This window comes from Chrysochloris asiatica, unplaced genomic scaffold, assembly GCF_000296735.1.
Source record: "Chrysochloris asiatica unplaced genomic scaffold, ChrAsi1.0 scaffold00041, whole genome shotgun sequence".
Lineage (NCBI taxonomy): Eukaryota > Metazoa > Chordata > Mammalia > Afrosoricida > Chrysochloridae > Chrysochloris > Chrysochloris asiatica.
In genome coordinates, this window is record NW_006408559.1 from 12,181,079 (window position 1) to 12,193,068 (window position 11,990).

Here is an 11,990-nt window from a genome sequence, read left to right on the forward strand (position 1 = left end):
TCCACAGAAGAGGGGAAGGCCAGCCAGGCCTGTGTTGAAACTAACCCTAACCTGACACTAGAAGGGGGCTCAGAGATAAGGAAGAGCATCCGAATTTGGCAGCTGGGTGTGAGCCCCAGCCCCACTGCACACCCTAGTAACGCATGTCAGCAGCCTTCCCTGCATCTCCATCTTTTTGTTGTATGAAGACTGGCAAACTTTTGTGAAGTGCCTTTGAGTTGGTTCTGAGAGTGGCTGGTGGATTTGACTTGATGACCTTGCAGTTGAGTGCTTATCCTACAGCACCACACCCTTAGTGAAGATGAAAGGGATGCTGGTGAATCAGCCTCCAATTAATGGGGCACATTTCCAAGTAAGGAGTTCTTGGCTCATCAATACATGGCAGCTGTCTAGTAAACCGTCATTCCAATGTGTATTACCGTAAAGATAACACAAGCCAAGGGAAAATGGAATGGCATATTTTGACCTGGGGGAAGATCCACTAAGATGAATAATTTTTTTCTGTTTCTTTACTCGGTTGTTAGTAGGTGCTGTTGTGTCAGTTCCAACTCTGAGCGACCGCGTTCACAACAGATCCAAACACTTCCTGACCCTAAGCCATCCTCACAAATCAATCATTGCTGTCACTGTGTCAGTCTGTCTTGTGAAAGATCTTTCCATATTTTGCTGACGCTGACAATCTCCAGGGACTGTCGAGTACACAAAATGAAATGTCACCATCTTCTAAGGTGCATTTTGACTGTACTTCCAAGACAGGTTGGTTGGTTCTCTGACTGCCCATGGTAGATGCAGTGTTGGTTTCAATGGGGCCTCTTCATAATCTACCCATCAAGTCGGTACAGACTCACAGTGACTTTATGCACAACAGAATGAAACACTGTCCGGTCTTGCACCAACTTCACATTCATTGCTACATTTGAGTCCATTGCTGCTACCACTGTGCCAATCCATCTCGTCGGGCGTCTTCCTAATTTTACCAACCCTCCACTGGTGTGGCATTGTGGTTTAATGCACCAGACTGCAAAGCCATTTGAACTGCAAGGTTGGCGGTTCAAGCTCACCAGCCACTCCTTGAAGACCCTATCCAGGGTCGCAATGAGTCAGAACTGACTCAATGGTACTTGACCACAACTTTACCAAACATGATATCCTCTCCTAGGGACTGGTCCCAAGTATGAGAGATCGAAGTCTGACCATCCTGGCTGTACTTCCTCCAACACTACAAATCAAATGTATCAATTCTATGGTCCTTATAAACTGTCCAGTTTTCACATGCATATGAGGTTATTGAAAATAATCTCAATCTTGAATTTCAATATTGAAATTATCGAAAATAATTGGGTCAGGCACACCTTGGTCCTCAAACTGACGTCTTTGCTTAACACTTTAAAGAGGTCTTGTGCAGCAAATTTGCACAATGCAATAAATACGTCATTTGATTTCTTGACTGCTGCTTCCATGAGTGCTGATGGTTGATCTGAGCAAAATGAAGTCTTTTTCACTCTCCTCGGTTGACAGATGTTTATTGGTCCAGTAGTGACAGATGTTTGCTTTTTCCATTGAGATGCAATCCACACCGAAATATTTACTGATGACGTCTTTGATCTTCAGTAAATATTTTAAGTCATCTTCACTTTCAGCAAACAAGGCTGTTCAGGAGTCTTCCTCCAGTCTTGATGCCATGGTTTTCGTCATATAACCCAGTTTCTCTGATGATGTGCTCAGCATACAAGTTGAATAAATATGGTGTAAGAATACAACCCTGGTGCACACCTTTCCTAATTTTAAACCATTCAGTGTTCCCTTGTTCTTTTCCAACAACTGCCTCAGTCTATATACACATTCCTCATGAGCACAATCGGGTGTTCCGGAATACTCTTTCTCTGCAATGTTGTCCATAGCTTGTCATGATCCACACTATCAAAAGCCTTTGTGTAGTCAATAAAGCACAGGTAAATACCTTCTTTCAGCCAAGATCCATCTGACGTCAGCAGTGATATCCCTGGTTCCATGTCCTCTGAATCCAGCTTGAATCTCTGGCAGTTCTCTGCAGCTGATTTTCAATTATCTTTAGCAAAATTCTACTTGCATGAGGTATTAATAATGTTGTCCAATTTCCACATTCTGTTGGGTCACTTCTCTTTAGAATGTGCACATATATGTATATTTTCCATTCAGTTGGCTACCTGAATTTCCTGGCCTAGATGAGTGAATGCCTCCAGTGCTGCATCAATTTGTTGAAAGATCTCAGTTTGTATTCTATCTACTCCTGGAGCCTTGTTCTTTGCCAATGCCTTCAATGCACCTTCTTCCTTTATTATTATTGGCTCTTGATCATATGCTACCTCTTGAAATGGTTGAGTAACGACCATTTCTTTTCTAATATCTTTTGATATTTTATTTATCATTCATGGTTTTGACCATAGAATCCTTCAATATTGCAAGTCAAGGCTTGAATTTTTTCCCTCAGTTTTCTAGGCTTGAGAAATGCTGAGAATGTTCTTTCATTTTGGTTTTCTAGGTCCAGGTCTTTGCACATTTTATTATAATATTTAACTTTTTCTTGAACTGCTCTTTGAAATTTTCTATTCAGCTCTTTCACCTCCTCATTTCTTCCATTTACTTTTAGCATCTCTATGCTGGTATGGTGCTGCAGGTTTAATGCTCTGGACTGGAAAGTCACGTTGAACCACAAAGTCGGCGGTTCAAGCTCACCAGTCACTCCTTGGGAACCCTGTACAGGGTCGCTATGAATCAGAACTAACTCGACAGCACTTAACAACACTGGAGAGCAAATTTCAGAGTTACTTTTGACATCCATTTTGGTCTTTTCTTTCTTGTCTTAATGACCTTTTTGCTTTCTTCCTGGATGATGTTTTTGATGTCATTCCCACATTCGGTCATTAGTGTCTAATGCATCAAATTCATTCTTCGGATGATCTCTAAATTTAGGTAGGATATTTTGGCTCTCGTGGACTTGTTTTAATTTTCTTCTGCTTCAACCTGAGTTTACATATGAGCAATTGATGGTCTGTTCCATAGATTGCCCGTGGCCTTGTTTTCCACCGTCTCTTTCCACAGATGTAGTCAATTTGATTTCTGTGTATTCCATCTAGTGAGGGTCATGTATATAGTAGTCTTTTATGTTGTTTGAAGAAGGTATTTGCAATGAAAAAGTCATTGGTCTTGCAAATTTCTATCATGTGATCTTCAGTATCATTTCTATTGCCAAGGTCCTATTTTATAACTACTGATCCTTCCTCTTTTGTTTCCAACCTTTGCATTCCAATTGCCGGTTATTATCAATACATCTTGATTGCATGTTTGATCAATTTTCAGACTGAAGAAGTTGGTAGAATTCTTCAATTTCATCATCACTGGCTTTAGTGGTTAATATGTAAATTTGTAGGCATGTGAATATTAGCCTATCACAGACAGTGTTGTGCTTCAAGACACAGCTTGAAATGTTCTTTTTGATGATGAACATGATGCCATTCCTCTTCAATCTGTCATCCCCGGCATAGTAAACCATGTGACTGTCGGATTCAAAATGGCCACTACCGGTCAGCTGCCAACAGAAACAGTGTCAGTTGTAACCCACTTAGGGGTTCCATGGGAGATCTACTGCCAAGAGGTCCAGCTTTGAAGCCCCTCGGGAGCAGTTCCGTTCTGCCACACGGGGTCACTATGAGTCAGAATCAACAACACCCAACAGCGTCCTCTCTCTGGCAACGGGTGTTGTCAGGGGAAAGGAGATGCAACATGAGGAGACTGTGTCATCTTTTGGTCCCAAGCCACTGTCAGCTCTTCAGTGACACTCCCTGCAGACACACTGTGGAAGGGAGAATGCTGTGCCCTACTTTTCTCGCCCATCTAGCCTCATCCCTGTTATTCAACAGACAATTAGAGCCAGCAGAGCTTGGGCAACTTCATTAACACTGCAGGAGGAAGTGGGACCCCACAAGGAGAGCTGTTCACAGTCTGCTGCAAAGAACTCCACGTCTTTTGGTCAGAAGTGTGCTTGGGAGTGACCGGCCCTCCAGTAACTTACCTGCAGGGCCCGTCCTTTGGTTTCAATAGGGAGGGTAAATGCAGAAATGGCGCAGACCACGCAGACGGACGAGAACAGACACAGGGCTCCCAGGATCGAGGCGCTCATGAGGACCTGCAAGTCACAGGGGATGCTTCAAGTCACTGCTAATGGAACCAAGGGGAGAACAAGGGCTCCCCTCCCCAGATACATCCACGAGGGTCCTGTGCAGCCAACACATCACCATCTCTTGTCTCAAGCATGTGACTAATATGGGCTAGAGTGAACATTAGGATCAGCACTGGGCTGGAAACCACAAGGTCAGCAGTTCAAGCCCACCAGCTGCTCCTCGGAAACCCTATAGAGGGTTGCTATGAGTCGGAATTGACTCGATGGCACTTAACAACAACCATGAGTGCAGCTTAGGTCACCTTATGCCTCTTCTTTCATACCCGCCCATCCAGCATCTGCAATGGGACGTCCTGCTACACGCCTTTCATGCCAATTAAGCTTACTTCCCCTCTAGCTCTCACGTCATGGCTATACCCTTCAAATGCCCCTGCTCCCCCTCAATCCAGTGAAGGTGAACCAGGAGTGACTTGGGAAGAGTTGTCATCTCAAAGTCCCCTCAAAGACGAACAACTGTTCATGTGTAACAACCAAGCAAACATCCTGCTGCATGTCCACAGTGCAAATGGGTTTCTGCCAGTCTACAGATGTCCCTTAGCATGGACCCTCTCACCCTACCTGGACACACGTTCTCATCTTCCCCTGCAAGCACCCAAAGTGGATGAGCAAACACCGGGTCATGTCCCTCATTGCACGAGGACGTTGACTAAGGAACAGCAGAACTTTCTCATCACAGAGAGTGACCTTCCAAATCATCCATCTAGTCCAACCTCCTTGCTCTGCAGGTGAGCCCAGAGCAGGGTCTAAGGGACAGCTTGTCTGAGTCACACCAAGTCCTTGACATAGGGTGCAGGACTTTCAGTACCACTTGGGTGCCCTAAGAGTCAGCTCCTTGGGAGCCCAGCTCACGTGACTAACCTTCCAATTCAGCCAACGGCTCCCATGACGTCAACCTCAGTAACAGTTTTACAGCAGAGTTACCAAGCGATAGGTACTATTCTCTCATCTTGTTTCCCAAAAGAAATGACAAAAGTCCTCCAAACGGGAGTTTGTGTAACCAGCACATACTCGTATATATTTGCTCACAGAAGGTTGGAGAGCCAGATCCAGAGAGAAGGGGAAGAAAGCACGAGAATGTAGGCAGTCGGAGCTGCAACCTAAGTGTGCGTGGACATGGGACTGAACTAATTACTGCCAGCAATGCTCAGGCCACCACCGGAACGAATCCCGGACGCTCCCTGTGTCCCAGCCTTTGTTCCAGGTTCAAAGTCCTGGGTAGTGTACGGCCCTGGTGGGCTGAGTGTAGTTGCCTCTAAGTGTGCTTCACCAGTTGGGTCTGGGGAGATACTGTTTAGTGTTGTTGGATTCCCCAGGAGGAGACAGGGCTCCACAGTCTACCAGGACCAGCCAGGAGAGAGTGGTCACGGGAGAGTCAAGCCATTCCTTTTCCACCTAAGTTACCCAAATCACTTTCTACCATTTACAAACAAGAACCCTGAGTGAGACCAATGATAATAATCCTCTGTGTATTTTAAAAACGCAAATTCTCAGGCCCCACTCCAAATTCTTCATATGAAAAAGAAAGCATCTATTAAACTGTACTTCCAAAAAAGCCATCCAGGACAGGGACAGAGAGGGATGTTGTTGCTGTTAAGTGTTAGATTCCAAAGATCAGGTCACTATTCGAAAATCAGCATTATGAGAAAACGAGGGTGACCTATAACAAAATGGAGGATGACTACGTCATTACGTGACTGCCAAATCACACCATCACACACCAACTTACATCATTACGTAACTGTCAAGTCACACCATCGCACACCAACTTACATCATTACGTAACTGCCATTTCACACCATCACACATCAACCTACATCATTATGTAACTGCCAAATCACACCATCACACACCAACCTACATCGTTATGTAACTGCCAAATCACACCATCACACACCAACTTACATCGTTACGTAACTGCCAAATCACACCATCACACACCAACTTACATCATTACGTAGCTACCAAATTATATCATTACAATGATATCATTACAATAAGAATGGTCCAGATAAGTTCACATATCAATTTAACATCAAAGCACAAGTGAGGAGTGAATGTGGAAACCTGGAAAACTCAAGAGAATCCAGGGGGAAAACACCATTAGAAATGAGTTCTGTAAACTGACTGGTTCAAAATCAACAAACAATCTAGAAAGGAGTTGGTAACTAGCTAGAACAGGTATCACAGGAAGCAAATCTCTTTGCAGTAACAAGCAAAGTCATAGAAGGCCTAGGAGTAAACTTAACAAGACAGGCAGAACCTCCTTGAAAACAATGAAATCTCAAGAAAACTTGAGGAAATGAAAAGACAAAACTTTTCTCAGATAGGAAGACAATAGTGTAAAAAACACACAAGTTTTCCCAGAATTAATGTACACACTTAAGGAGTTAACAATGAAAACTTTACTAGGGTTTGGGTAGGTAAGAAAGCCACATCACAACAAAATGATTCTAACACGAATCTGAGTGTATCTGAGAAAGCAAAGCAAGGAGCTGGGCTTAGAGAATGGGGCTTGGAAAATGGGGCGCAAATCTCATTAGAACAGTGAGAAGAGTGGACAATGACAGGCCTGGACAGATCAACAGTGAGGCCAGAAACAGACCAGGTCCTTGTGGAAGCAAACTCAAGCCCACCCAACCTAAACCAAACCCACATCTCCGTGTCTCATCCACTTCTCGGGTGGTTTCTTTTTTCCTGTGTGGAACAGTTTGCTATGCAGCCTGCCTTAGCATCTTTTCCTATAGCTTCATACAGAACAGAAAGGGTTCCCCAGAATTTCCCAAACCTCACTTCTCTTGGCAATGTCAAATGATTGCTATTAGTTGTCAATCGAGTGGGCCAGATTGGCGGAGACGCTCAGTGCACAGTGAAACTGCACAGTCCTGCACAGCAGGCAAGATCGGACCAGGAGATCGCAGTGTGGTTTCTACTGGCTGATTTTCAGAAGCAGATCTCCATGTCTTTCTTCCTAGTCTGTCTTAGTCCGGAAACTACACTGAAAGCTAGTGAGCATTCGAGCAACCCACAAGTGTCCACGGTGCATGGGTTGTGTGAGTTGGACACTGAACCTGAGTCTTGTGTGTGGGAGGTAAGGATTCTCCCCTATCAGCTACACAGTTCAGAATCTCACACATGCACACACACACAGAGAGACTTGTGAAGACACGTACATGTGTGTGCACACCATACACCGGCATGTGTGCGCACACAGATTCATGACACACATGTGTGCACATGTGTGTACACTCATAATCAGGCATACACATGCCCATATGCATTGGCATATACATGAGTGGGGGTGTGCACATGCATGTACATACATAAACCCATGGACGCATACACACAGAAGCACAGTGCACACACAGACTCGTGGATGCACATGTGTGCACATGTTCACACACATTCATACACAGACGAACAGTCATGGACACACATTTGTATGTACATGCCCCCACATGTACGCACACACAGCCAGCCACATGTCTCATGGACACATATGTGTGGGCACATGTTCACACACATGTATGCACACACAGACAGTTGTGGGCACACATTTGTGTGTGCACACCCCCACACATGTACACGCGCACAGGCATACAAGTCTCATGGACACATGTGTGTGCACATGCCCCCCCCTATGTGCACATGGCCACATATGTACACAAGCCTGACTGCTGGCCACATCTGATGGAGCTCTGACGTGCATAGTGGCCAGCTCCAGGTCAATCGGGTCCTTTTTTGGGGATTCCAAGAGAACTGCTCAGTGCCTGCTGGGGGCTGGGCCTGGGGGAGTGGGGCTGTCTCTCATACTGATCAGCAGGACTGCGCCTTCAGGGAGAGGGGCGTGGCCCCAACCCTGGGAAGACCCAGAGGATGGGACTGGGTTCCTGAACCGCCCTCCAGGGCCCAACTCCACTCAAACCCTAATAAAATGTTAAAAAGGAAAGAAACTCATTAATCCCGTGGTTTGACTTTCAGCAAAGCCATAGACAGGCCAGTGAACGAGGACACCAGGGACACTCATACTCCTGGATCAATCAACCCTCTGAGCTCTACAGGGCAGCATCTTCCCAGGGAGACAGCTCAGAAGGCAGGACGGGAGGCGGGAAGGACGAAGGGAAACAGCAAACAGGTGAGCAAGTGGGAAAGTCATGGGGAGTGCAGTCAATGACACAAAATGAAGGTGTGTGAGAGCTGTTGGAAGGAAAGACAATGTGCTCTGAAAACTTTCACCCAAATCACAATGAAAAGGAAGGAAGGAAACAAACTCATTAAGTCAACAGAATTCCTTGGGTATCTATAGCCTGAACCTGCAGAGACTAGCCCCAGAAAAAAAAAAAAAAAAGGTTAAAAATGTATCATGTGACTCATGGCAACCACTTGTGACACAGAACCGACTGTTCCACAGCGTTTTCTAGGCTGCAATCTTTACAGAAGTAGATCACCAGGCCTTTCTTCTGCCTCACCAATGGATGGGTTCAAACTGCCAACCTTGAGGTTAATTGTCATGTTGCTGTTAAGTGCTGCGGAGTCAGTTCCAACTCATAGCGACCCTGTGATGGTTTCCGAGGAGTGGTTGGTGGGTTTGAACCACCAACCTTGCAATTAGCAGTGCAGTGTTTCTCTACAGCACCACATCAGTTCAGTGCAAACTGCTTGCGTCTCTCAGCGTCCTTTCCTGCAAAGTCCCAGAACTCCTGTGTTCCCGCCTCCCTTCGTCTTGTTCCCTGGCACGCTGCACTGTACCTGAGATATAAATGGGGCCACCATGGCACCGATGCGGCACAGGGAGCCACTGGTCCCCATTCCCAAGGCACGCATGGTGGTGGGGTAGACCTAGAAGGGTAGAAACAGAGGGGGACACCAGTGGTGAGTTTGTGCCTTTTCTTTCCTGGGGTCTCTTCTTTCTGTGGCTCCCCTTCACGCTTTGGACAGAAAGATGTGCTCTTGAATCAGATGGAAGATTTGCACGTTAGAGCTCTACACGTAAAGGAGTTACGTGAAGGATCCGCCCCCAATAATAACAATCCCACAAAACGGCCAACATAGACATAGCAAAAGGAATTGGCTACAGTGCCAGAATGACCACAATTCTATGCTGCTCGCCACCTTCCTTTCCGGTTCACCTGACTCTGGTTCTTGCACAATCTCTTGGCACCTACTTTCTTGCCATGACATTTTTACATATTTAGTAAAAACACATGAATCTGTACATGATTGCCTCACAGGAGCTGCGTGGCTGCTCAGGTTGGTGAAAATGTTTAAAAATAGGTAGCGGTGATCATTGGCCAACATGATGAATATAATTTATGCCAATGAGTTTACCCACTTAAAATTGGCAAAATGGCTTATTTTATGTTATATATCTTTTATCACAAGAAAAATAATTTTAAATGGCATCAGAAACCAAAATATTCCCTGACGTCATCTTAAAACCAAGCAGTTGTTGTTGTTGTTGTTTAAGAGCCATCAAGTCAGTTCCAACCCAGAGCAACCCTGTAGAGGGTTTCCAAGGAGCGACTGGTGAGCTTGAGCCACTAACCTTGAAGTTCAAACCGACTTTGCAGTCTAACACATTAACCCACAGTGGCACACCAGAACTCCAGAACCAAGCAGTAGTTGTTGTTGTGTGCCATGAAGTAGGTTCCGAGACTATTGTTGTTGTTGTTAAGTGCCGTGGAGTCGGTTCCGACTCATAACGACCCTGCACAGGGTTTCCGAGGCTGTAAATCTTTACGGGAGCAGAACGCCTCATCTTTCTCCCTCAGAACCACTGGTAGTTTCGAACTGCTGACGTTGCGGTTCACAGCCCGATTCGTAACCACTATGCTACCATTTTCAGTCACCTCATATGCATATGAAAGGTGGACAATGAGCAAGGAAGACCAGAGAAGACTTGATGAAGAACACTGAATGTACTGTGGCCTACCAGAAGAAGGAACAAATTTCTTTTGGAAGAAGCACAGCCAAAATGCTCCTTAGAAGCCAGGATGATGAGACTTTGTCTCACACACTTTAAACATGTGATCAGGAGGGACCAGACCCTGGAGAAGGACATCATGCTTGGTAAAGCATACGGTCAGCGAAAAGAGGAAGATCCTCGCTGAGACTCACACAAGGGTTACAATGCGCTCAAACATAGCAATCATTGTGGGCGGTTTAGGACCAGGCAGTGCTTTGTTCTGTTGGGTGTGGGGTCACTAGCAATAGGAAGTAACTGGGGGGCACCCAACAACAACATGGCTGTGGTAATAAACCCATTTGGGAATGGGGTGTCTTTGATATGTCAATGAGGCAAGATCATGTAGCATGTCTCCTGAGTCAATCTCTTGTTAGCTGTAAAAGATCAAACAGGCCAGGAGGAGAAGATATGGGGGTGGGGGGTTGGAAATGCCAAGTCCCAAGAGGATCATCAAGGAGCAGGAAGCTCACAGACACAAGGACCTTCCTCCAGAGACAACAGCAAGAAAATCTTTCTCTAGAGTTGTCATTTTTTGTTGCCTAAAGGAGCTAAGGTAGCGTAGTGGTTACGAATTGGGCTGCTAACCTCAAGGTCGGCAGTTCGAAACTATCAGCTGTTCCATGGGAGAAAGATGAGGCTTTCTGCTCCCGCAAAGATTTACAGCTTTGGAAACCTGGTGCAGGGTCGCTATGAGTCGGAACCGACTCCACAGTACTTAACAACAACAACAAACTGCTAGAAAATAAACTTTTGTTTGTTAAAGTTACCCACTGTGGTGTTTAAGATATGGGAAAATCTATCCCCAATGGATGGATACCCTCTCTAATATTTAGCTATCCACTGAGGAGTTTAAGACCTATAACCGATGGGTGGACACCTCTCTAAGTCCATTGTGGTGTTTAAGACACGGGGACCTATAACCTACTGGGGGCCACCTGCTCTAAGTCACTCACTGTGATGTTTAAGACTCGGGAAACCCATAATCTATGGATGGCCACCCTCTCTAAGTTGCCCACTTTGCCTGCCCTGTTGGAGCAAACTGCTTCCGAGAAACTGACCTCAGCTGTGTAAATGTAGATGGTGCAGAAGTTGGCAGCCACCAGGGCCCTCAGCATGAAGAGGAAACCGATGAGGCCGGTGCTGGGGGAAGGAGGAGGGAAGTTAAGAAAAGCAGCCCGAGGAAGCTCACATGGCCCAGGTCAGGAGGAGATGCTGTAACTCATCACTGAGAATTTAGACACTGGCCTGATGGTGTGGTCCCAAAACAAACACCTGACCCCAACCTCCCCCAGCCTTCCTCCCAGCCCTCTCCACCCTCCATGGGTACCATTCCACCCTGAAAGGTGGCATCACAATTGGCAGTCAGTGGTGTAGACTAGAGAATTTCACCCCACAGATGCCTTATCAATCGATGCCATTGAACTCTCTGGGCTTGGTCCAGGTAACATGGTCCTGGTTCCCTGTTTTGGTGGTGATGTGAGTTCACCCACACTGGCACCCCATCCGTGAGAGCTGCAGAGAGGTGGTGCCCTGGGAAAAGGGAACCAGTGTGGCCAGGCAAGTTGACTCTATTCAAACAGCCCATTCTCTGCTGTTCCTGGGTGGTGGTGATGGTGGTGGTGGTGATGGTGGCGATAGTGGTGATGGTGGTGATGGTGGTGGTGGTGATGGTGGTGATGGTGGTGATGATGGTGGTGGTGATGATGGTGGTGATGGTGGTGGTGATGATGCTGGTGGTAATGGTGGTGATGGTGGTGATGATGGTGGTGGTGATGGTGGTGGTGATGATGATGGTGATGGTGATGGTGG

General features: G+C 46.1%; 1 protein-coding gene across 1 annotated transcript in view; it reads right to left on the reverse strand.

Annotated features, from left to right (window-relative positions):
• Window positions 1-3,879: 3,879 nt before the first annotated feature.
• The window catches only part of SVOPL (SVOP-like), a 54,001-nt gene continuing 45,890 nt past the window's right edge, over window positions 3,880-11,990 (reverse strand). The window contains exons 12-15 of the mRNA XM_006861239.1: window positions 11,240-11,321; window positions 8,966-9,055; window positions 4,052-4,165; window positions 3,880-3,885 (exon numbers count right to left, since the gene is read on the reverse strand). Coding sequence (XP_006861301.1) covers window positions 3,880-3,885; window positions 4,052-4,165; window positions 8,966-9,055; window positions 11,240-11,321 — 292 coding nt within the window. The remainder of the gene's footprint in view (window positions 3,886-4,051; window positions 4,166-8,965; window positions 9,056-11,239; window positions 11,322-11,990) is intronic.